Source organism: Lemur catta, chromosome 17 (genome assembly GCF_020740605.2).
Source record: "Lemur catta isolate mLemCat1 chromosome 17, mLemCat1.pri, whole genome shotgun sequence".
NCBI lineage: Eukaryota > Metazoa > Chordata > Mammalia > Primates > Lemuridae > Lemur > Lemur catta.
In genome coordinates this window covers 50,418,479-50,443,789 of record NC_059144.1, presented here as the reverse complement: position 1 = coordinate 50,443,789, position 25,311 = coordinate 50,418,479, and the positions used below count along the sequence as shown (strand labels likewise).

General features: G+C 66.4%; 1 protein-coding gene across 3 annotated transcripts; it reads right to left on the bottom strand.

Moving 5' to 3' along the window:
• Nucleotides 1–1,919: 1,919 nt before the first annotated feature.
• Nucleotides 1,920–24,847, bottom strand: SLCO4A1 (solute carrier organic anion transporter family member 4A1). Of its 3 annotated transcripts, XR_006729628.1 has the most exons (13): nt 24,782–24,847; nt 14,155–15,048; nt 12,919–13,009; nt 11,415–11,536; nt 10,899–11,010; nt 8,881–9,035; nt 7,604–7,799; nt 6,379–6,544; nt 6,116–6,285; nt 5,788–5,852; nt 5,314–5,462; nt 3,420–4,919; nt 2,590–2,676 (listed from the first exon to the last, which is right to left on the bottom strand). XR_006729628.1 is itself a non-coding variant. In XM_045529324.1 (12 exons), exons 2-12 carry the CDS (start codon nt 14,963–14,965, stop codon nt 2,533–2,535), a joined length of 2,181 nt encoding a protein of 726 aa, XP_045385280.1. In that variant the 5' UTR covers nt 14,966–15,048; nt 24,782–24,847; the 3' UTR covers nt 1,920–2,532. The 3 variants fall into 3 exon arrangements, 2 of the variants coding, with proteins under 2 accessions (XP_045385280.1, XP_045385281.1); XM_045529324.1 differs by lacking the exon at nt 3,420–4,919 and having other exon boundaries at nt 1,920–2,676; XM_045529325.1 differs by lacking the exon at nt 2,590–2,676 and having other exon boundaries at nt 3,344–4,919.
• Nucleotides 24,848–25,311: the final 464 nt, after the last annotated feature.

Here is a 25,311-nt window from a genome sequence, read left to right as displayed (position 1 = left end):
GGCACGGAAGGTGAAGTAAAACGTGCAGGACCCCCAGGTCTGCCCCGTAGCCTGAGGGACCCCATGGTGCTGTTGGGGACCAGTGTGTGCACGCGAAGCACGTGGTCACCCTGCATTGCCTTGCACCTGTCTCGCGGTTTCGGGGTGAAGCGTGGGACACGCCCCGAGAGATCACCGGCAAGTCCCCCTCAGAGCCACACACAGGGCGCCATGGAGACCCGGTGCTGCTGGGACGCACGCTGGCCACGTGCCGCGGCTCCGGCCCCTGGGCTGTGACCTGCGCAGTGTCAACCGCTGGGCGCAGCAGCAGCCGCTCCTGGATGGGACATGGCAGCTGCAGCCAGAGCTCGGCACCACGAGCTGACGGGTCGGCGACTGAGACGGCGTCGTGTGCGTGGCCGCACCCCCCCCGGCCTGCCTGCTGTCCTCATCCTCGCCTCACGTTCTGTGGCTTCTGTCCTGGCCGGGTGCCTGGGGGCGGCCCCGGGAGCAGGTGCCCCGTGAGACGCAGGCGTCTGTGGCCCCCCATCCCGGGCTCGGCCGGAGCAGAGCGGCTCCCAGGATGCGCGTTCGGTCTCAGCTCCGGCGGCGGCTCCCGAGAGCCTGCGGTCCAAGGCCAGCACGACTCGGAGTAAATGATCCAGTCATGAGTTAAACACAACAGAGATGTAATTACCGCAGCAGCCGGCTGAGAACAAATGGGTTGTACGTGTGGCAGTCATTAGACGGTTATCGCACACGCCTCGCTCATGTGCTGCTGGCTAAAGTAAATCTAAATGCAAATGCTCGTTCAGGCTAATCGCGCCCACGGTTCATGGTCCGCGTCCCGCGAGGAGCTGGCAGGAGACGAAGTGCTTGGAAGGTCCTCACTCCCCTGTGCCACCGGACCTCGGGGACCCCCAGCCTCCAGCCTCAGGCCAGAACGGGACCACCGTGTGGCTGAGGAGGATGACGGCCATCGTGCAGGCTGTGGCCAGCTGCGTCCCCAGAGCTCGGCGTGGACGAAGCGATTAATCCTCACCGTGCCCTGTGATGGGGTCCAGCCAGGGTCGTAGGTGATGAACCTGCACAGGAGGTTTTCTCTACGCAGGAGATAAAACTGTATGTAACTTAATACACACACACACACGTGCATGCACACACGCACATGCATGCACACACACATGCATGCACACGCACACACACACACACGTGCATGCACACACACATGCATGCACACGCACACACACATGCATGCACACACACACATGCACATGGACATCTGAATGGAATTGGCAGGTGGTACCAAGGCAAATGCCCTTGGTGTTAAACTACAGTTCTGCAAGATGCTACCACTGGGGGAAGCTAGCAAAGCTGACCGGCCTGTGACATCTGCCACCTTCCACGTCCCTGCGGGTGGTGACGCTGCTCAGCCGTCTCCACCGCTGCTATCCCGGGGGCGTTGGTCCCGCAGGTCGGCTCTGCTGTTTCCTGGCTGCCCAACCTCCCCACCTTTGTCTGACTTCAGAGGGCCACCGAGGGCCACGCATGTGGCCGGGGCCAGGGCTTGTGTCTTCCCGTGGGGCTCTCCCACGGGGTCCCCGCCGCCAGGGCCCCTAGAGCCGCTGCAGACAGCAGACCTCCCTGAGCTTCCACACAGGCGTGTGTGCACGCACTGGCAGACACACGCGCGCACACACACACACACACACACACACACACACACGCTGTCCTGCGCCGCCCGTCCTGAATCCCCGTGTGCGAGGACGGAGCCCAGGTCGTTCATGGAAGGGCCGAGGGCAGGGAGCCGGGACGGTGGCCTGGGGACGGTGGCAGGGACCCTGCCTTCGGCTGGCCAAACGCACAGAGACCCACCCAGAGGACAGGCAAAACCGCCAACTTCACAAATTCATAGAAATAAAATACACTGTTCAGGGATGTCTGGTTTAAGTAATAAAATATATTTACATGTGCGGAGTTTTAACTAAGGACACCCAGAAACAGACATCCCACAGCCGGACAGGCCAGGTCTGGGCGTCGGGTTCACAGCCCCTGCCCACGCCTGCCCACGCCCACACGACCGGGTACAAAACAAGTTCTATAAATACGGTTTGTGAAAAATATGGTCCACACGTTTCTGTCTGTGCACGTGGCTCCCACCGCAGGGCTGCTCGGCCCTGAGGACAGGAGGTCACAGCAGACTGTAAACCACAGGTCCCGTGGAAGGTCCCACGAGCAGGAGTCACCCACGGGCGCTGCCGTCTCTCCCGGGAAGTCGGGGCTGGGCAGGAGCCCACGGACGCAGCGGCCCTGCTCAGAAGCACCGTCGGGGGAGCCTCACGTCTCGGACGCGCCTCACGCTTCTGTCACTTAGTGCCTTCGGGGTTCAGCCTCCACCCGGACAGCGCTGGGCCCCAGGATCCAGTGCGAATTCCCCCGGGACCCTCAGCTCTGGGGAGGGGCCAGCCCTGCGGAGAAGTCGGTGGCAGGTGGTGTGCGCGGCTCGGGAAACGCGAGGGGCTTCCAGTGTCCCTGCGGCGGGTGGGCAGGTGGTCAGGCGTCGCTCCGGAGCTGGAGGTCCATGGGGTTGCCGGATGTTGAGGACTGGCTGGGCAGAGAAGCTTCCAGGCCATCTGAAGACGCTGCCAGGGGCCGGTACAGGAAGCAGGCGGCGGAGAAGAAGAGGAGGCCAAGCACCTGTGGGGGGAGGAGCTGCTGGGCCTGGAGAGTCCCCAAGACCTGCCCGCCACCCCCCCCCGGGTCACTTCCTCACAAGCCCCCGGAACCCAGCCTGCTCCGGAGAGACACCTTCCCACGTAACCAGTCCCTAGCGCTGAGCGGGAGGAAACCGCCAGCTGGCTGGAAACCGGGGTCGGGAGGAGGTGGGAGGTCTGGCCGTGGGGGGGACAGTGCCCCTAGAAACAGGCACCCACCTCCTCACCACGGTGCCTGTGAACGAGATCTTTTCTGGAAATGGGGTCTTTGTAGATGTAACCAGGTTAGAGTCGTCAGGGTTTAAGGTGCCTAAATCCCTTCTGAAACTGCCCCGAAGCCGGTGCCGTTGGAGCCAAACCTCACCCTGGCGACACGGCACGGTGGCCGCCTGTGCTCCCGGGGTGCCGGGGCGGGGCCGTGGCCTCCAGACACTTCCTGGGAGCTGCACAGTGGCCCCACCTCATCCCCATCCTGGGGCATAAGACCCCCAGCGGCACCTGAACCCCTGGGGGGCACCGAGCCCAGCCAGGTAATGCCAAGGCCCCCCGTGCTTCCTCTCTCAGCGGATCCGAATTGCCGGCACCGCTACGCTGGCACTTGGGGCCATCGTTAAGTGACATAAGGGCCAGGTGAAAAGAAGAGCTCTCAGGACCTTCCAGATTTATTATGCCAAGGGGCAAGGCTAAGCTCCGGAAACTGAGTCACGTAACGCAGTGGTCCCCAACCTCTTTGGCCCCAGCGACGGGTTTGATGGAAGTCAGTTTCCCACAGAGCAGGGGTGGCGGGGGTGGTTTCGGGATGGTTCAAGCCCATTAGATTCGTGCTCTTTATTTCTGTTGTCGTCACTTCGCCACCTGCGCTCACAGCTGGGTTTGCACGCGGTCTGAGAGCGATCGATCTACGGCGGTCTCCGTGCCGTCAGACCTCTGCCAGTCAGCGCCCGCGCTCCACCGCAGCTCATCGGCGTTACATTCGCACAAGCGGCCGCGGCCCAGACCCCTCACACGTGCAGGGCACAGCGGGGTCGCGCTCCTGTGAGGATCCAACGCCGCTGACCTGACAGGGCGGGCCTCAGTGGTGGGGAGCGGCCGCAGAGACAGGGGACCCTTTGCTGCCCCAGCGCTCGCCTCCTGCTCTGCCTGGTTCCTAACAGGCCACCAGGGCTGGGGACGGCAGACGCAGCCTGGCTGCTTTTCTTCTCTGTGCCTGACCCTGGCCTTCGCCCTCCATGCTGAAACCTCACCTGTCAGCCGGGCTCTCGGGGCCTCTGCCAACCCCAGCTCGGTCGCGGACGCCGAGCACCTGCGGGGGCCACCTCCGAACGACAGACTGTCAAGCACCCTCTTGAGAGCAGGGTCAACAGCAGCCAACCGAGTCTCACGCCAGATGCCGGCCTTTGTGCTAAGACGTAACTGCCTGTGTCAGCCGTCCTCACTGTCCCTGCCCCGGGAGTGCTGGTCACCACTCTTTGGTGTTCGTGTGTCCCCGGATGGCCCCCCTCAAACTTTGCCCTTGAATAAACTCTTTTAACTGGATCTGAGACTTTTGATTATTTTAGGCTGACAGTTATGAGAACACAGCCCCTCAACAGTGACGCCTGCCTGCGGATCTGACAACCACACCGGCCACAAGTGACAGAGAGGCAGGAGCGTCTGCGGCGTGGAGACCCTGCACAGACCCCGTCCTGGGCGGGACGCAAGATTTCATCCCATTACACAGAACGGTGTGCAACTTAAAACTTACGAATTGCTGTTCCTGGAATTTTTCATTTAACATTTTCAGACCTCGGTTGACCTCAGGTAACTGAAACCTAGAGAACTGACCTCTCGGATTCGAGGGGCGGCTGTGCGTCCCTGTGAGCTCACCACTGCGCTGCCACAGGGGGCTGACCAGGGAGACAAGCCGGCTGGTCTGTCCCCTCCCCTGCTCCCCGAGGCTCCGTCCCCGCAGCGCCTGGGCCACAGGCTCCACACGCAGAACCTGGGTGTCTGCCCCCCACGGAAGAGCCTCGAGACCCTCTCGGTAGCTGGCCCTGGGGTTCCATTTTATCTTGAAGGTTTTGTGATTTTTCCTCTAATGGGGGAAATTCAAAATATAAGTACCACATTTCTTCCTGGGTAGCACACGCCAAGAGTGACAGCAGGAAGTTTCTCTGGGCAGCTTGAGAAACGTGAGTCAGGCTCGCGGGCGCGGAAACTAATGCCACTCGCCCTCCGCCAAGGCCCCTGGGGTGGGACAGGCCCAGAAAGGAGCCACTTGTATTTCCCGAGAGCTTTCGGCTGCGGGAGCCACCAGGCAACAGCGGGGCCCAGCAAGCAGGGGCCCCCGGAAGCCGGGGAGTGCGGGCCGCCCCTACGCCTGGGCTGGGGGTTGCTGGGGCTCAGAGCGTGAACCCAGAAGGCGGCCCCGGGCCGGGCCTGCTCTCCCTCTGTGGCCGTCACATGTCCTGAGTCCCAGCAACCAGCACGTGCGGAATGTGGATGGGACGTCTATGTGGTGACACGGGGCTGGGGCTGAGCTGGGGAAGAGCCCGGGGTGTCCCCGAGCCCAAGCCGCCCGGGAAGAATCGCTCCCCTCCTTGGCGCTGACTCGCAGAGCCCTCCCCGAGGCCGGGCTCACCTTGTACAACAGCCCCATGATGAGCATGTAGCGGCTCATGGCCGAGTTCCAGTACGCCAGGCAGGAGCCTTGGCGGCCACACTGGTCCTCCCACAGCAGACATGCCTTGTCGATCACCCAGCCGAAGGCAATGGGCCCCGGGATGCCCCCTGCGGACAGAAGCTCGCTCAGCGCCTGACACGCGGGTGGACGGGGTGCCGGGCAGTCAAGGGACCCGGAACGACAGGCTCTGGGATTCTCAGGGGCTCTCGCGGGCAAAGGGGACTTGGCTGCGGGTGGGGAGTTCCCAGGAACTCCAAGGGAAAGAAACCCACTGGGCAAATGAATGACCATGGGCCCCTCTAGTGGTCACTTAGGGAATGGAGCTCTTCCCCGAGGAACACTGCCTGGCGCTGGGATGCACACCCCCCTGGGTGCCCTTGTGCAGTGAACACACTGCACAACCGACCGTGGCCACGTCACGCCACACAGTACCTAGTGTTCTAACTACAATCCACTGGATTCCCAGGGCAAAGGATCTCTGCCGGTGACAGACACACCTGCAATAGAAAACCGCAGCATCGGTACCCGAGAGGTGGGCTGCACGCCACGTCACACCCCCATGCCGGCAGCCGAGTCCTGGCCACGCCCCTGGCCACACCACCACCTCCCCAGGTGGCAGGCACCTCGCCGGAGGTCAGGGAGAGGCAGGCAGGCCTGCTGTGGGGGGGCCGGGCATGTCCCCAGCCTGTCTCGGGATCTGCAGAGCTCCACCTTCCAGGGCTGCAAGAGAAGGTTCCGGACAAGCGCAAACCGGGCTTACCGTAGCGTCGCCGTGAGCGCGGGGATGCTGCTGAGGAACGTAAAGAAAATTACAACGAAAACGAAACCCAGGAGGAGGGGCTTTCTCTGACAAGCGGAAGTGCATGTCCCTGCGGTGGCCTGGCCCAAGCCAGAGGACAGATTCTGAGGACAGCTACAGTCTCGGTACACCTGAGGAGCCCAAACAGCGCTGATTACCGGAGGAAGGAGTGGCCCTCCCAGGGCCCGGGTGGGGGCAGGGGCTGCGGGCAGTGGCCCACCCACCTTCTGGCCGCCCGGGCCGGTCGCGGTGGCTGCATGGCAGCCCGCGTGGCAGGGCGAGTAGTAGGTGACGCCGTCCGAGCCACACACGGGGCTGTAGTGCTCTGGGCGGCAGCCGCAGGCGGCGTTGCAGGCCGTTGTCAGGTTGGGGCGGCCTTCGGGCAGGAGGCTGTGGGGGGACAGGGGTGACGGGACACAGGCCAGGGCCAGGTGGGCACCGCAGGCACAGGGACAGCCTCACAGCACGGCCTGTCCCCACCCAGCCTGCGCCCTGGGTCCACAGACTCTCTGAGCTTGCGCCACCCGAGTGGTGAGATGGCCTGTGGGTGCCACGCGGGCACAGCCAGGCCCTCCGCTGCGCCTGCCGCGGGTGCAGGGCGCTTTCCTAGTCTGCTGCTTTGGCTGGTTTGGGGGGCTGGCAACGCGGTCACAGGCGCTGCATAAGTTACCAAAGAGTGCCCAGGAAGAGACACCCCCAGGCCCCCACCCCCGGTCTGCAGCCGCAGGCTGGCCGGGCCCCGCGTTGGCAGAGGCCATCTACACGCGCACGCGGTGGCCACCACAGGTGTGCTCCTCCCCTTCCCACTCGAGTCAGAGCACGCTGCGCCCACGCCCAGCCCTCTGTCTTCTCTGCCTCACGGTGCTCCTCGGAGCCGGCCCAGGGACGCACCTCCCCAGTCCCTCGCGGGTGTGGCCCTCCACGGTGGGCACCTTCCTGACACTCTCGGTTGTGCCCTGGCTTGCGATGTCTGACAGCGCCACGGAGGGCTTTGCGCCTCCCCGTGTCACCCGCCGCACCTGCAGCATCGCACCTGCCGCGGGAACTCCCGGGGGACAAGCCTGGGCCACGGTGCAGGCTTGTGCGGCATTTGGGCCTCGCCAGCTGCCACCCGCTGGCTGCCCCTCACAGCCCCACCAGGGCACACCAGGAGCCGACCCCAGGCCACTCTCATGTCAACACAGGGACAGGTCCCGGGAGCCGGGCCGTGATTGTCCCGTTTTACAGAGAAGGCTGAGGCCAGAGAGGGACAGGACCCTCCCCGGGGACAGAGCTGGGCCGACTTGGCATCGTTCCACGTAGGTGTCACTGGGGCACCGTGTGCGGGGGGCACTGCCCTGCTGGTGCTGCGCTGCCCTCGCCAAACGCGACCCCCCCACCCCACCCAGGGACTGCTGGTGCCCAGGCTGCTGTGCAGGGGCCTCCCTGGACCCGGGCGCCTGCCCTCACCTCCTGCCACCGCTGTCCGTGACGCCCGCCATGGGCACGTTGGGGCAGTGCAGGGAGAACACGGAGATGCCCAGCAGGCTGGCCACGGCGCACAGCAGGCAGAACCGGACGATGCCGGGGCCACGGAGCCTCAGCTTGTTCACGAAGAAGCCGCCCAGGAATGTGCCGCCGCCGCCTGCCGGCACCACCAGGTACCCTGCGGACAGGGCAGGGCTCGGTGGGACTTGGGGAGGCCCCGGGGGTGTGGCATTAGCCCCGCTCTTATTATCTCCACTCCACAGGTGGGGAAACCGAGGCACAGAGGGATCAACCACTGCCCAGCTGCAGGCAGAGGCCCCGGTGCCCCGTCCAGGGCCTGCAGGGAGGGGCAGGGCAGGGCAGAACTGGGAGGGGGCCCAGTAGCCCCTGCCCCGACGGGAAGGCCGGTCACTCCTCCAGTGGCCCCCAGGGCAACCACGCTCTCTGCCCACGTAGCCCCTGCTGAGTCCCTGCAGCTGTGACAGAAGCCCACGGCCACCACCCTCTGGCACGAAGCTGGGATTAGCTGGCACGTGGCCTCCAGGCTGACAGCACCCAGTGAAGGGAGCAGGGGGGGTGACCCCTGGGCAGGGGGTGGGGGTGGCACAGGGAGGGGGGCTGGGAGGGAGGGAGTTGTCCTGGGCGGGGGCCTGGGGTCAGCCGGGAGGGGCCAGGCCGGGCGGGGTGAGAGGGGAGGGCCCCAGAGTGGAACCCTGAGGGATGGGCACAGGCTTCCTGCCCCCCCCCCGTGCCCAGCACGACCCCACACACCAGCCGCTGCTGCCGAGCAGGTCACGGGGTGGCACAGGGTTCCTGGGGGACCCTGGCAGAGAAGGGGCCCACCCTCTGCAGACCTGGGACACCTGCCGCCGGACCCACAGCTACAGCCGGGCCCACAGCTACAGCCAGGCCCAAACCCTTCCCGTAGCCAATCTCGGAGGCTGAGGCCAGCTGGCGAGTGGCGGAGCCCACCCGGCCCTCCCACCCGGCCCTCCCACCTGGTCGGCGGCCGTGGTGGTGCTTCCCAACCCCCCAGCGGAGGCGCAGCCCTGCCCGCCCACCGGGCAGCTCTGGTGAGTGCCGTGGTGCAGCACGGCCTCCTCGCGGAGCTCCAGGGCGACCTCAGCTCCTGCACCCTGGGCCGGGACCCTCGCCCAGCGTGTGTGCCCTGTCTGGATCCTTCTAGAAGATGTCCTCCAAGACCCCAGCTCATCTGAAAGCTACTGAAAAGCAGAGGACCCCAGGTTCGGGTTTCTCACCAAACAAGGTGGCCGCTTCGGAGGCACTCAGGCTGAACTGGGACTCGAGGAACTTGGGGCCGAATGTGGACATGCCGGCGATGAGCGTGGCCTCCGTGGCCCCTGCCAGGCAGAGCAGGATGAACGTGGGGTTCTTCATGAGTAGCCAGAGGGAGCTGGACAGAGGAGCAGTATGGAGACCAGAGAGAAGAGACAGAGGGTCAGAGTGGGCCAGATCCAGGTGTGAAAAAACTGCTGCTCCCCAGGCTGTCACCTCTTCCCCTGAGCACAAAGGGCCCCAGTCCTGGGAGGGAGGGGGTGGGGTGGGGTGCAGAGGAACACAGATGGGCTGCAGGGCTGGGCTCTGGCAGTTAGAGACCCTGTGACCCAGTCTGTGGCCCGCTTGTCCCAGAAGCTGCGGTTACTGTTTACAGAAGAATTTTATCACCCCTTGGCCAGAGCCTCGGCTGCAGGTCGGGGGAGACCCCACGTGGCCCAAGGCCCTATTCAATCACCCCCGGTCAGTGGTGCCAGCCAGGGAGCTGGCTGGGGGGCAGGGGTCACCATTCCAGGACTGGACGGGTCCCCAGGGCAGGGGGACGGGGTACCGACAGTGGGGCCGTTCTCGGCCACCAGCCCCAGGAGACGGTGGGGCCAGGAGCCCTTTGGATTTGGAATGGGGGCCCCTCCAAGGCGCCCTGGGTGGGCTTGGCTGGCTCTCGACAGGCCCCTCGCCGGAGGGGCTGCCGCACACCAGCTGCACTGACCACCCAGCGGTGCGCACGGCTTCGCCCCGACTCGCTGCACAGGGGCACGGGCAGGCCTTTCTGTCCCCGCCCTGATCCAAACAGGGGAGCCCAGTTCTTCCAAAGTTTACTTTCTAACTTTGGGATTGAAGAGGCCCAAGCTACGTGGGCCCCACGTCCTAACAGAAGAGGCAAGACGGGACGGGAGGAAGTCCCCTCCTAGAGCGGGTGCTGCCCCAGCTGGGCCGGGCTGTGAGGACCGGGTGGGGGTCAGTGCCCTGGTGGCTTCCCCTGGGGCTCTGCCCAGCCCAGCCCGGGCTCAGGACGCTCGGCTGGTCGGGAGGGGCCCTGAGTCTCCCAAGGGTGCACGAACTTCCTCATTTCCTAATCCCAGCCTGCAGGTCGCTCAGCTGAAACTCTTGTGTCGAATTTGCCCAGAGAATTAGTCATGGCTTTAGCAGAGGGCACCAGGTTCCAGCACTTACTCACTGCCAGCAGCTGCCCGGGGACGGCCCTGGGCATAAACCTCTTCGTCACTGAACAGAGCAGGACACCCAGGGTCCCCACGGCCAAGGCGGGGACCAGGCTCAGGACCCGAGTGTGGGGAGGGAGGGCCGGCCCCTTGAGGACGTACCCGCGAGCCCTGGCCAAGGTGGCCCTGGGTGGGCCCGGCCGGGGGGTGCCCTCCCCTTAGCAGGCAGCTCCCAGCCCCTCAGGGGTCTCGCAGGACGGGGAAGCCCCACCGCAGAGCCCTGTGAGGCACCTACTCCCCTGCCTCAGCCCTGCCCCTGCACAGCGGACAGCCCCCGTGGGCCGCCCGGGCCCTGACTCTGTCCTCCCCCGGCCCACCACACAGCCGAGCTCAGGGACATGCTGATGGGACATGAACCCTCAGAGGGCTCGGGCAGTGACCACCCCAAGGACCACCCCCAGCCCAGGGAGAGCCCCCCGGGGAAGGCTCAATCCAGAGGAGAGACCCAGACCCTCCAGCCCCCACGCTGTCCCTCTAAGACCCCAACAGCTCAGGGCTCTGGGTTGTCCCACCAGGGTGCAGGGCCCTGGTGGGCTGAGACGCTGCCTGGGACCACGGCGGGTGCAGCCCTAACTCGGGCCTGGGCCTTGGCCCAAGTGGCTCTGTTTGCTGTTCCACAACATTTCAGCCCAAGTTCCAGGGACTGGAGGGTCACAACAGGGGCCCTCCCCCGTGGGACTCTGGAGGGGTCACCCTGACCCTCCCCATGGGGCCCTCAGCGGGTCTGAGGACACAGAGCTCGGCGACCCCCCAGGTCTCACAGGGGCAGATCTCGGATGGTTTTCCCGAAGTCCGGGCTGTTCGTGGCCCCGTGGCTGTCCTCTTTCAGCTGCTGCGTCTCCGACGCCCTCATGACCACGTAGCGCTGGGAGCCTGGAAGGACAGGCTGTCAGCGGGAGGCCCCTCCTCCCCCTGCTGGGTCTGGGAATGTCACAGTCCCACGTCCGTGCGCGAGGGCAGCCCCGGGGTGGAGGGCGCCGGACGGAAGCCGTGTGAGGAAGTGCCACGTGACAGGCTGGAGGTGCGAGAGTGAGGGCCACACGTGGGCCCCGCGGGAAGGGGAGGCTGACGGGCCGTTCCACGGCCCAGGGGGCTGCCGCCGGGCAGAGGGGAGGTCCCGGGACAGCCGCACTCGGCTGGCCAGCCCTGCCCTGCGCACGGCCGCGGGCGTCTCTCCATCTGGGCTCCGCTCCAGAGAACGGGGTTTGCTGTGGCCTCGTCCATGGCGAGAGGAGGACGGGACAGGGGAGGGGCAGGGCTGGGGCAGGGAAGCCCACCTGGCAGCTGTCGGGGGTAGCCGAGGATGGGGACGGCGATGAGGAAGGCAGCAGCCCCCGCGCCCAGGAAGCCGATCCACCAGGCGCCCACCCACAGTGGGCTCTCCGGGGTCAGCTCCGTCCTGTCGAAAGAGGCAGTGGCACTTGGGTCAGCGTGTGGCCATCGCGTCCCCCACAGCGCATGTACCGGGCGGCCACCTGGCTCCTACCCAGGGGAGACCTCCAGGGTCCCTGGTCAGCACAGGCCCAGAGCGATGCCAGCCGCAGGCCCACCCGTCCCTGCCGGCTAAAGCAAACAGCACCCTGGCTCGGCCATCCCCCGGGACGGACGGCTCCACACCCCGACCCACGCTCGGGGGCCCCGAGACGCTGCCCGTGGCCCGGTGCTCAGAGTGAGACCACAGCAGGGCTGCGGGGGTGGGGCGGCAGCTCTCCAAGCAACAGCAGGGCGAGGCGTCCCTCCCCACAATGCCGAGGGTGACAGATGGCGTCCCCAGGGCCTCTGGAAGCTCAGGGCAGAGGGCCCAGCTGGAGCTCGCCAGGAGCTCCCCGCAAAGGGACTATCAGGGCGTGTCACACTCTGCAGGGAGACTGGAGGAGCCCAGCTCCGGGCTCCCAGGAACAGTCAGCACAGGGAGGAGGCGGTGGCCCAGAGCGGAGCAGCAGAGAGAGACACAAGGGACAGAAGGGACGCAGGGAGCACCGACACCCCGTGAGGCCTCAGCCAGCCGGCTCGGGCGGGCTCCCGCCTTGTTCTAGCATAGAAATGCCACGGCCACCTGCAGGGCTGGGCCCCGGCTCCGCCTCCAGCCCCCAGCACCCCACGTGCAAAGCAGGCAGGTCCCAGGCGGGAGGGGGGACCGCGGAGAGGGTCACGAGGTCTCACAGGGTCAGAGCACTGGAAACCCCGACGAGGGGCCCAGCTGCAGAAGGAGCCCCAGGGGGTCGTGGTGCCTGTGACGCCGCAGCTCAGCGGACAGTCGGGGAAAGTAACAGGGGCAGGCCCTGCACGCAGGGGAGGACGGACCCTGCAGAGCCCGGACAGCGAGGGCACAGGCCAGCCCCTCCAGCCCCTTCCCCGTCTCTGTGTCTTGGTCTCTGTCCCTCCCTCTGTCCCTCTGGTTTTCCCACTTTCCAGCTTAAATTTACAAAACTGGGTGCCACAAAGGAAAGATACAAGGAAATGAAGGAAACAAAACAATCTCAGGCCACTGAGAGAAACCGTGGCCAGGGCCCCCCGGGCGTTGGATCACTCAGGCCTCAGGCTGCCGCCCGTCCGCCCCGCGCCTCCGCCAGGCCAGGCTCCCAGCGCCACCCACAGACCCGGAGCCGTCCAGAGCGGAGCCAGCCCTGGCCCCTCTGCCCAGCGGGCCCGGCGCCCAGCCACGCCCAGCACGACTCCCACGTGGACCCTGCTTGGTCGGAACCACATCCCAGGGACACGCGGGCCCTCCTGCTGCTGTCCCTGTGGGTGGCAGGCGGGGGTGCTGCCCGGGTCACTCACCGTCTGCCCACGTCCGTGTAGATGTTCAGCATGGCACCTCCGATCAGGTAGCCGGCGGCGGGCCCGAGGATGGCTGCCGTGTAGAAGATGGCTGCAAGGGAAGCAGAGGCGCTGGGGCCGCCATGCGGCGCTGTGGGGGGCCCTGGGGCTGCACGGAGCCCCTCCTAACAGACGCCCCCACACCTGTCTGCCCCACCTGGACCCCCTGGAGCTGCGCTGGCCAGTGCAGCCTCCTGGGTCTGACATCGGTCAGTATCGACTTAAAAATTCCCCTCGCAGCCCGCCATGGATGGCGCCAGCCCCTTGAGAGGGAGCAGAGACCCCCACGCCCCACGCTGCAGGGGGAGGGCCGCGTCCCAGCGCTCCGGGGACTTGCCCTGGGAGGGGCTGGGCCGGGCCCGCTGCAGCCTGGTCTCTCTCACGCCCACAGACAGGTTTGGAAGGGTCAGCGTGGCGGGACGTCCCCTCCCCGAGTGACATGACCCTCTGTGAGCCCTCGGGCCTTCGGATGGCCACCGCCAGTGGCCAGGAGGGACAGAGCTCACGGGGCACGTGAGGAACCGAGGGCGTAACCGCGGAGTCCGGCGGGGCCTGAAGTGCTGGCCGGAGGCTCGCTGTGACCGTCCCTGAGGTGGCCTCGGCAGGGCCAGGCTAGAGGGACACGCAGGAGAGGGGGCGGGTGGGTGAGGCCCCAGGTCACCTCAGACGGGGGCTCCCTGCCCCGCACCACACAGGGGGGGACCCCGGCCACATGCGTGGCCAGGACACTGAGCTCTGGCGGGAGCCGCCTCGTGGTTTTCCCTGAGGTCTTGACTCTCCCGCGCCTTCCCCCTGTGCCCTCCCCCCGCCCCCAGACACGGAGCAGGCGTGGCCCCGGGGAGCCGGGGGTGTGGTCAGAGGTGTGGTTGGGGGCTGTCCCGAGTCACTTATCCACACTCGAAACTCCTCCCAGGTGAGCATGAAGCTCTGGGCAGAAGGTGAGGCCCCAGAGCCACAGACCCAGGCCCCACCCTGTGCCCCGTGGCTGTGCCAAGTGTCCCCCGCAGGGCGGGGCTGGAGCTGAGGCTCCCGGCAGGAAAGGCGACATCACCTCCACTCCCTCGGGTGCTCAGGCGGAACTGCGGGCTCAACGGGAGCATCTGGGCCGGCAGCCCCCTGGTCCTCGTCCCCCCCCACCCCGCCCCCACCAGCACCACCCTGCAGCCCCCTGCCCAGCCCGACCCCCAGCGCACTCACCGATGTAGACGGGCGAGCAGCTGGACTTGACGTTCTCGTCCAGGTAGGTGACGCCCAGCGTGTAGAGGGGCGTGGCGCCCACGCCGTGCAGGAACTGGCCCAGCATGAAGACCAGCCGGTAGCCGGACAGGCCCGAGGCGCGGCCCCCGCACGCCGTGCTGTGGTTGGCTGGGCACGCGGCCACCCCCGCGTCCACCTGCACCTCGTAGGGGCCGGCGGTGAAGTGGGGCAGCGCGAACACCAGCGAGCCGGCACCCATGACCAGCACGCCCCAGCCCAGCCAGCGCGGCTTGTGCCCGCTGCCCCCGAAGTAGCTGACGAAGGTGAGGCAGAGGCAGGCGGCGATGTCGTAGGCGCTGGCCACCAGCCCGCTCTGGTAGCTGTGCAGGTCGAAGCGGCGCTCGATGGAGGTGATGACCGTGTTGATGAAGCCGTTCACGGTCATGCCCTGCAGGAACGAGGCCGCGCACAGGAAGAGCAGGAAGCCCTTGGGCGTGTTGAAGGCCTGCAGACACGCGGGGGCGAAGGCCCGCCAGCCACACGCCGTGCTCTGTGGCCCGGCCGAGACGTAGCGCATCTCGTGGGCCACGCGGGCTCCGCGCTTCTCAAAGTCGCACAGGGGCTGGCTGCAGGCGTCCAGGGGGCTGTGGGCGGCCGAGCACAGGGAGCCGGGGCTCAGGGGCGAGCCCAGCGACGCCCGCCCGATGGGGGGCATGTGCTCAACCCCGTTTTCCAACGCTGGCGCCGGGCTGGGGAAGGTCAATGGCAGCATTGAGGTGAAGGGTTTGTCCCCTGTCGAGTGCTGGGGCATCTTGGAGCCTGGCGGTGGGGGACCTGGCAGCTTCAGCAGTGTGGGGGCTGTCGCCCAGCGGGACCCCAGGGGCCTGGAGTATCCTGCGGGAGGGACCGCTGGTTAGCAGGCTGGCCTCTCCCCGTGAGCACCTGGGTCTGGCACGGCCGTCCTGGCACACCCTGGCACCCCGGTGGCCCGTGGCTCTGTGGCCTGGCGTGGAGTCGGTTGGGCCCCTCTCTGACCAGTCCCCCCCTCCCCAGTCCAGGGCGCCTCTGGCCAGACCCACACTCAGGGCGTCGCGTCTCACGGCCACTGCTCAGCCGCGGGGTGGGCCCCAGCCCCGCCCGGCCACAGGGTGTGGCTCCCGCACGTGGTTAGGACCGTGGGAAAGAGAAGCTGTCTCCTCGGTGGTGCGGCTTCGGGCTGCGATGGGAGCAGAGCCCACCAGAATGAGGCCACGACTCGGAGAGTGGGGGGAAGCCCAGGGGGTCCCCGCACCCTGGCCTCTGCCCAGCCGTGGAGCTGCCCTATGGCTGGCCCCGCAGGGACCTCCACGCGGATCAGCGGACCCACCCGGCTTCCTTAACTTCACACCCACTAGCTTTCCTGCCCTTCGGCACCACAAGGGGACATGCAGGTCCCACGCTGGGAGGTGGGGGTGCGAGGAGGGGCCCTGAGCCCCCCGGAGCCGCCCCGTCGGCTGCACACTTCTCGGGACACTTCTCTGGACGCTGAACGGGGCTGTGCGGGGCTCTGTGGCCAGGTGACAGGACGACGCGGACACTCGTCCCTGCACTGACCCCCCTAGCCACCAGCCTTGGCAGAGGCAGAGTCCCGCTGGGCACCCAGGGCCATGCCAGCGGCTGCGTGGTGGGGCTGGGAGGCACCTTCGCTGACAGACATGCCTCACACATGGGGACGCGAACTGTGGGCTTCACTTAGTGTGTTTTTAAATAAAGGCACAACTTTCTCTTGTAGCTGCCGATATACAGGACTCGGGTGGCAGGGGCGGGCACAGCCCCTCCCCAGGGGCACACAGTGACCCCCACCCCGTGGACTGAACCCCAGAGCTGGTGGCTCTCAGTCCCCTTGCCACATCCTCCACCGGCACTGGGCCCCTCGGTCCACCCGTGTCACTGATCACTGGGCAGCGGGCGAGTGGCTGCCGTGTGGCCACCACGTGACTCCTCTGTGGCATTGTCAGGCCACACCTCCCCCGGCCCCCTCCGGCCTCCCCAGGGCCCTGGGGACAAATGCGCTGGGCCGTGGAGAGCCCCACCGCACAGTGCTGAGTGGGGTCCCTGCACCGACCGTGCACATGAGCGCCAACTGTGTACCAGGCCTCGTCCCAGGCCCTAAAGCTGAGGGAAGGGGACCGCAGGGGCTAATGACTGGGCCCAGGCCACGTGGCCTGCAGTGGCAATTAGGACTTGGCCATGGCCGGCTGCAGAGCCCGGTGCCTGTGTCACAGCTGTGTTCTGGCATTGTCTAGAGAGCCGTGCCCAGCCACGTGGCACTCACACACAGACCTGCTGTTTACTTTGGAAGCCGGGACTGCTGGGCTATCGGCAGACGTATTTGGAGGCCATGGAGCAAAAACTCGGAGCAGCCACTCCCCAGGGGCCGCACCGGCCCGTAGTTCTACCTGCGGCTGACGCTGCGAGCGGGCAGGCGGGCGGGCTCCGTGTGGGAGGTGCCGCGTCAGGAAAGGTGCAGGACAAACGCTCAGCGCTTCCCGGGGACTAAATGTGACCCACGTCCACGTACGTGAACCTGCGGGCAGTGGAGCTGGTGTCCCGAGGGCCACGTGCAGCCGGGCTCGCATTGCAGGAATCGCGCAGGAGAGAGGGACGGGCGTGAGCCCCGGGCAGGACGGAGGTGAGGCAGCGGCTGTGCCACCCACCAGCCCAAACTGGGACGGGCTCCCGAAGCTGAGCAGCCGCATGGAGCGAGGAGAAGCAAATAAGAGGCTCAACCCGAAGTTACCCAAACGCCGACGCCCAGAGACCACCGACAGCGTTTGGGTGCGTTTCCCTCTGGTCTTTTTCTTGGCGGTGCACACAAACATACCTGTGCACATGCACACGGAGCCAAGGGGAGCCCTGAGGATTGTGCTGGAGGTCAGGGTGCACATGCATGTGCACACACGAGTAACAGGGGACTAGACCTCGTCCCGGGCTAGGACAGAGTTCCGAGGGAAGCAGCCCAGCCATGGAGAATGGCCCGTGCTCCGTGCTGAGTGGGTGCAGGGCTGTGCTCAGAGGGTCTGCCCGGCTGTGCGGGCTGCTCAGAACCCACCAGCACTCGTGCGCAGAGCGCGGGAGAGCCCACGGCACCACCGCGGGCCCAGACGCCGGGGCCCAGATCCCAGCTGCTTCAAACACCCGCTCGGGGACCAGCCGCTGCCGGGGAGGCAGGCGAGGGGGATCAGGTCCACATGGGGTTTACAGGAAGCCGATTGCTAAGCCTTCGTGATTAACAAAGGCCACAAAGAAACAGGATGACTTCGTACTTAGAATAGAAGCCACGACTGAAAAGAACGAGCTGTATGTAGTGTCCAAATAGCTCCAAGTTAGTGCCAGTTTCGCCGGAATGAAAAGCTGTGATGTAAATATACAAACTCAGCCCACGTTATTTAAAATCCTTTGCTAGTACCGGCCAGGCGACCTGCCGCTTGCTGCCCGCTAGAGCGAAGGGTGGTATCAATAAGAACTGCATGGTGCCGGGCCGGTTCTGGAGACCTGTGAGATCCGACAGCAGCCGACTGTGGAGCCGCCCTGCACTTCCCGCCACCGGGTCAGCGCACGCACAGCAGTGTGTGCCATCTGCCCCGCGCCGGAGAGCGCCGGCTCCGGGTTCCCTCCGAAGCTGGAACTCCCTCTTCAGAAGGCTGCTCCTCCTTCATGGCGGCACCTGGGTTGGAAGGCCGAGGCTTGGGCTGGAGCTGAGCTCGTATACAGCAGTCCCAGCGAGGGGCATCTGGCATCGTCCCTGCTGCCCCGGGGGGGGGCTGCATCACTGGTGGTGGGTCTCACACTCCTGCTCCTAAGCACCGACGCTTACCCAGTGTGCCAGTGAGTGGCAGGGAGGGGGCTCTGCCCTGCGAGGTGCATGCCTGCATTTATGTCAACACTTGGCCGCGACCCACAGGTGTCCTTGGCCAAACACACAGGGCAGGACTTGAGCATCAAGGCTAACTAACGTTTGCCGCAGAAGCCAGCCTGCAATTGGACAGCCAGACGCAGGCTCCGGGGACACAGCCGTCCCCCACCCCATTGGGGTCACGGCCATCAGTTCCCTGGACGGCACGATCTGGGCCTCTCATGTGGAGGCTTGTTTCTGGAATCCACTAGATTCCAAGGAGCCAAACCCAGGTGAACACTACATCTGTCCTTGCTGCTGGTGACACCAGGGCTCATGACGGCTGTCCCTGCTAAGGCCAGCAGTTCTGCGGCTCTGAGTCTCGGGCCCCTAGTGGGCAGGCTGGCAGGGCTGGGGGCTGGAAGCAGAGCTTAGAGTGAACCCTGACCCCAGACTGGCCCCCCATGGAGGACAGGACGTTGCAGCAGGGCCCAGGGACAAAGGCAGCTGGCCCTTCCCAGCTCCCCTTTCTGGGGCCGTGTGCATGTGTGCATGCACGCACATGTGTGTTTGCATGCACATACATGTGTGCATGCTCATGTGTGGGGGTGTGTGCATGTGTGTGCAGGTGTGTGCACATATGTGTGGGTGTGGGTGCATGTGTGTGCACACACATGTGCATGCCTAAAGCTCCTCGTGTGGAGTTGACTGTGAGGACAGGCGTGCCGGCTTCCCAAGCTGGGAACCTGCAGCAGCGAGTGACGGCTCCTCGCCCCAGATCCACCTGTGCAGCCTCCCCCAGCAAGCACACTGGCTTCTTCTGACATGTGAACACATCCCCCCACGACGGCACTTGGGAAGGGGCTGCAGGCAGCCCTCACCTCCGGCCCAAGTTCAAAGGACATGCCCCTCCCACAGACCTCCCTCAAAGGGCCCGGGGGACGCTCGTGCCAAGCCGGCAGTCGGGAGGGACCCTGTGGAGCAGCGCCTAGAGCCGGGCTGGTGGCTCTGCCTGTGGCCCACCCAGCACCTGCTCACCTCTGGGCCCGTGCCCGCTGCCCGCTGCTCCTGGGTCTTCATCCCGTGGGAGAATGTCTGGGGCCGGGGAGGCCGGGATGGAGCCCGGAAGGCTCTCTGGGCCTGGGAGAGCACAAACCACGCTCCACTCCTGAGTGGGGCGTGGGGGGCCTTTCCCAGGGAGCCGACACCCGCCAGGCCTGCCCTGGGTCTGACCCACAACCTGGCGGGAGGCGGGAGGGGGCCGGGCGGCTGCCAGGGGCCCGGGGGTAGTCAGAGTCCAGGATTAGGTCAAGATGATTAGCGGGAGGATGACGCGTGCCCAGAGCCTCTGGCCCAGGTGGAGACCTGGGATGTCAGTGGAGGGTGTGTGTGCCTGCATGTGCCTGTGTGTGCCTGCGTGTACCTGTGTGTGGGTGTGCTTGAGCGTGTGCCTGCGTGTGTGCCTGCGTGTGTCCCTGTGTGTGTCCCTGCGTGTGTGCCTGTATGTGCCTGCGTGTACCTGTGTGTGCGTGTGCCTGCGTGTGTGCCTGTGTGTGTGCCTGTGTGTGTGCCTGTGCTCACTATTTTAGGAGGACACCACCGATGACCAGAGATGTCTTCCGACTTCCCCACACTGGCCGGGTCGGTCAGCTGTGTCTCGGGGCAGGACGTGCTGCCTGCTCCTCGCCTGTGCCCAGAGCACCCGGCCAGGGGCTTTTAGAGACGAGCCCCGGACAACTGGCCTGTAGGAAGCCCGAGCGGCACAGCCCGTCTCTGGGAGCTGGGTCCCGGCCCGTCTCTGCACGTGTCCACATCTGCTTCCGTGTTTCCCTGGGCTCGTGTGTCCCCTCCTGTCCTGGCGGGCTGTCTGCACAGCGCTGACTCCCCGTGAGCGGTAGAAAGGCACAGGGCTTCTGAGTAATATTTTAAGCCTCGAGTGGCCAGACGCTGGCCTTGGCCTGCCCAACTCCCTGCGGGGTTGTCTGGCTAAACGTCCCCAGGGAGGCCTGGAGCTGGGGTGGGCAGGCAGTGAGTGCCACTTCCATGTTAGGGGACACGCCAGGGTCAGTCCCGAAACCCCACCGGGAGCTCGGAGGCCAGGCAGAACCACGGGTCCTTTCTCCTTTCACTTTAGGCTCCAGCCAGCAAAGTGCAGGAGGCGGCGCCAGGACTCCCCATAGCACCCGATGGCTCTGAGGCCACAGCCTGCCTGGCCAGCCCCTCCTGGCACCAGCAGCCCCCCACCCCTGTGACACCCTGGGACTCTCTCTCCTGCCTCCGAAATCCTCCTGGCATCTCTTCCTCAGATGGGTGGGTGAAGGGAGCTTTCACTTCCACAGGTAACTACAGATGTGGGTGGCAGGACCTGGGGTGGCCAGCAGTGCCTGGTACGCCCCACTTTGCATACCTGGCGACCTCGCACAGGTTGGGGACAGGACGCCGGCTGCTTTGCTTGGAGGCCAACAATGCAGGATTGTCTGAGAGAGGGAGCCCAGACACAAGGCACCAGGCCCGCCCTGGAAGGACCCGTCCCTCCTGAGTGACCTGCTGTCCACCCCGGACACCTGGTGCCCTCACCTGCACCCACCACCCTGGGAGTGTGGGGAGGGCAGGGTGAGCTGGGGCGCCGGGCACCAGGCTTCTCTTCTTCCCGACTCTACGTTCCAGCCATGGAGCTGAAAACCCTCCCCCCACCATGCAAGGGCAGATTCGAGAAGCAGAGAAAGGCTGTCTCCAAGCCAGGTAGATCACAGGGCTCCTCTCAGCCTCAGTTTCCCCACAGCATGTGGTCAGGAGCAGGAGGGAATGGGCCCCTGACTCCTCCACTCACAGTGGGCCCAGGAATGCAGACCCCAGACCCGGAGTCCAGGGGGGCCCCTCTGCGGGTCTCGCACCCCCACCCCCCTGCGGGTCTCGCACCCCCACCCCCCTGCCTCTCGCTCCCATGTGCCCCCAACTCCCCTCGCGCTTTGGCGTTGATCAGTAAACACTAAGTGACGGTCACAACCTGGGGATCGCCGTGAGGGTCCCCATGGTTTTCGCCGTTCTCCTTGTCCTCTGGGGAAGGGCCAGACCCTGGGGCTCCTGCTCCCCAGCCTTGGGACTCTCTGTCCTGGGGCCAGCAGGGGCGCAGGGGCTGGGCCCTAAAGTAGAGGGTGAAGGTGACAAGGAGGCTGGTGCCCTCAATGTCCCTCCTCCAGGAGAGCCCTGTGCACTGCAGGGCATGGGGGCCGGGGGGTGGAAGGGAAGAGTGGGCGGCTCAGAGGAGCTGCCAGCAAAGGGGCACAAACCTGGTCCCCCAACATGTGGGAGGGACACAATGCAGAAGGGATGGATGTCTGGGGGTGCAGGCTCTGTCCAGATGAGGGACCTGCCAGCACACCTGGCCCAGTCTGCTTTCAGGTGGCTCCTAGGGCCATGGGTCTTAATATCAGGCCAGCAGTGTCTCCCAAGGGCTGGGCCCCCTGACAAAATGCAGGGGGCTGGATGGAGTGTCACACTAAGGCCAGAGGGTCCCAAGCTCTCTCTGTGGCTGGGGCCGAGGAACAAGGCCTCTGGGACCCTCCAAAGCTTGCCAGACAAAAAAGCCACCAAGGGAAGGGCTGTGGGGGGAGGGGGGCTCAGGGGAAGCCGGGCCCGCAGGGGGCAGAGAGGACATGCTGGAAGCCCCCAGCCCCGGTGACCAGGGGCACTGGAACGTGGACCCTCACCCTATGCTTGACCCTGGTTCTGGGCTACCCCATGAACAGCTTTTGCAAAAGGCACGTGGTTTGAAAAAGCTCCCACCCTCCCCCAGAAATGTGGTCCAAGAGCCTAATTCCGTGTGATGCTAGAGAGAGGCAGGCTGTGCCGTGGTGACTGGGGACACAGGGGGGCGGGGAGAGTCCAAGGACAGCAGGCCGGCTGAGGGCCAGAGGAGGGAAGACCCCAGACTCTGCAGCAACCCAGGGAGGACACAGCCCAGGGTCCAGTGTCCTCCCCCGCCCCCACCAGGGCCACAGTGCCACCAGTCACACAGACACATGAGCCACCGTGCCTCCCTCCCCAACCCAGGCCCCCTGCCACCCAAGGGCCTGTCTGATTCCACGCAGGGGTCTATAGCCAGGTCCTGCCCACGTCGGCTCACACCGAGACTACTCAGAGGCCAGCCAAGCAGCCGACGCCCAGAACAAAAGCGGGTGGGGGGGAGGTTTCGAGGACTATCGTGTGTCCCTTCCAAAAGCCAACAATGGGTTCTTTGCCACTGGTGAGAATGAGGAGGTCACGTGGCCCAGGAGGGAACATTTCTGTAGCCCCTGTCCACGCCCAGCTTGCTGTAGCAGCGGGGAAGCAGGAGGGTGCGTCTCATGTCACCCTCTTGCCCTGCCCAGCTGGTCACCCCCGTGGCCTCTCTCTCCCCTGGCCGTGGACCCCCAGCTCACACCGCCAACCACCTGCACAATGGCTGGGAGAGTTCAGTGACTCCACTCGTCCCAGCTTACGCGTCCCAAAGCCACAGATTTGTATTGGCTCAGCAGCACCCACCAGGGCAGTGGATTAACACGTGCAGAGACCCCTGGGTCAGGGACGTCAGAGGTGCTGTGCTAAGCTTGCCAAGTTAACTTTGGTTCCACACGGGCTGAGAAAACCATTGCCACTGGAGGTCAGACGCAGACCTGGGGCTCACACTGCAGCTGGGGTTGTCGAGCCCGGGGTTGGGGTTAGGGTCCACCAGAGGCACAGTGGGGGCCAGCTCGGCTTTGGGTCAGTCACTGGGAGTCAGCTGCTCTAGCAGGGAAGGCACATCTGCCCACCCAGCCGCTGTTCCCAGCACCCGGGCCGCCCCGCCCTGACCCATGCCCCGCACTCTCCCCACCACTGTCCGGGCTTCCCCAGCACCTGCTTCAGGGGGCACGCCCCATAAGCCACGGATTAGGTCATAGCCATGCAGGAGGGACGCAACCCCATGAAGAATTTTCCAGGCAGCACCTGCTGGCCTTGCCCAGCAGGAAGGCAGGACAGGTGCCCATGCAGGGCGGGTTGGGCAATCCGGTTCCAGCCAGCATCAGGGGCCAACCCAGAGGCCCCCTCCTCTCTCCCTCCAGCAGCACGAGGGGCGTTGGGCCGTGTGGGCTTGCCCCGGGGAGACATCCTCCCTGTCCCACAAGCACTGACTATCTGGGCCACACACTTGGTGTCCTTAGCTGTGGGCTCACCTTTCGGGTCACTGCTCTGAGTCTCAGGCCTGGCACTTCAGGCTCTTTCCCGCCGCAGGACAGAACTATGGAACAGCCAAGAGCCGAGTTTGGAGGCAGGTGGGCTCAAACCTCCCCCGCCCCGGCGGTGTGGCCTCCGCCAATCCCTTAACCGCTTGATGCCTCTGCGCTCTGTCTACGCAACGGGAGCGGCAGCAGCTCTCGGGGGCTGCCGTGGGGATTACACGGCCGACGCTCGCCGCGCTTAGCGGAGTCTGGCTCGGTCGTGTGCTCAGCAGCTCCTGCTGTCACTGCTAGTATCATTACTAGGATCATAAGAGGAGCCGCTAAAGGCAAGGTGTGCCCTCTTTGAAGTCCGCAGGCCTGGGAAGCACAGGGAACGGAAACCTCACAGCGCCCGGCTCCCCAGACCCGTTTCCGATCAGCGTTAACCTGAGTTCCAAAGTGCGGCCGAGGAGCATCGGCTGAAAACCTGGTTCCGCGGCTGGGACAGCTCCCGAGGCTCCAAGGCCTCCTGCTAAAACAGCCCCATGGCCAAGTCCGACTGCAGCGGGGAAGGGGGCCCCGCACGCCTGGCAGGGAGACCGCGGCCCCGTGTGAGGACCCGGCGGCTTCTCTCTCCTGGGGCAGGCGGGGCCCTGAGTGGCCGCCCTGACCTGGAAGTGCCCGGCCGGCTTCTCGGCGGAGGTGAAGCGCTGCGACGGCCTGGGTTTCCCGGTCTGGGCCGGGGGCACCCACGGGGCCACGTGGCACCCTCCTGCCACCCATCCCGGCCAGGGACGCCCCCACCCCCGTCGGAGTCGTCAGAGTCGTCAGAGTCGCCCGGGAGCCCTGGCCTCCGCCTGTACCCCCGGGGCGCCCAGGCGGGACAGAGACGGGGCCGCAGGGACGGGGACGCAGGGCTGCTCCGCCCGCCCCTCCCGAGGTGTCTGGAGCGGCGCTGGCGCGAACAAAGCCGCCCGCGCGAAACTTGCGAGCATGACGATTTCCTCCTTGACTCAGCAGCAGCATCCGCCGCAGGTGGGTGAGCCCCGGCGCGCTGCATCGCGGGGGACGCGCGTCTGTCCCTTGCCGGGCTGGAGCACTCCTGGCCACCAGCCAGGTGGCACCAGCCAGCTGGTGCCCAGGCCACCAGCCCAGGCGGCTCCGTCCATCCGCCCCCGCCACGACCCATCCCCGTCCCTCCACATGTCCCCTTACCCCGCCCGCCTTCGCGCTGCTCGGGGCTTCCTGCCTGGCAGGCTGGCGGCGACAAGGGGCGAATTTTGCATCTGATTCGCCTCGGTCCCGCCCTCCCTCCGCGGAGGGGCTGGGGGGCGGCTGGTGCCCGGGCCTCGGCCCCACCCGCATCCCCCGCCACGCCAGCCCCGGCGCCACCTCGTTGTCGCCGCCACCACCCGCCCCCCATCACCGGGCACCTGCCGCGCCCCTGGCGTCAGCAGGTCAGGGCGGCGCACCTGGGCAGCACCCGCGGCGGCGCCCGCCCCGCGCCCCGCGCCCCGCGCCCCGCGCACTCACCGTCCCCGCCCGCCCCGCGCCCCGCTCCCCGCGCACTCACCGTCCCCGCCGGCGCCCGCGCTGCGCTCCACGCTCTGGCCGCCGCGCGCAGCCCACCCCGGTTTCATTCATCCGCCTGGGCCCGCCCCAGCCGCAGAGGGGCGGGCGGGGCTCCTGTCGCCGCGGCCGCCTGGCCTCACCCACTGCGGCCAATGGCAGCGCCGTCCGGGCCCGGCCCGCGCCCCGCCCCTGCTCCCGGCCCGCCCCCGAGGTGACAGCTGCGCGAGCGCGGCGGGGGCGGCGCTGACGCCGGCGGGCTGGGGGGCCGGGACGACCGCGACGCGCTCCGCTCCCCGAGCGCAGGAGCCCGGGCCGCTCTGCCCACTGTCCCCGCTCCCCTCTCCAGCCCCGGGACGGGACCGAGCCCTGGGGACGGCCGTGAGCGAGGCCACACTTTCCCGCCCCACCCCGGGGGAGGCCTCCAGTGCGGGGCTTGGCGGGGCCAGGCGGGGACGCGGCGGGGACGCGGCGGGGGCCGGAGCGCACGGCCTTGCGAGGGTCACGGCGGCCTCGGTCCGGCTCCGGCTCCGG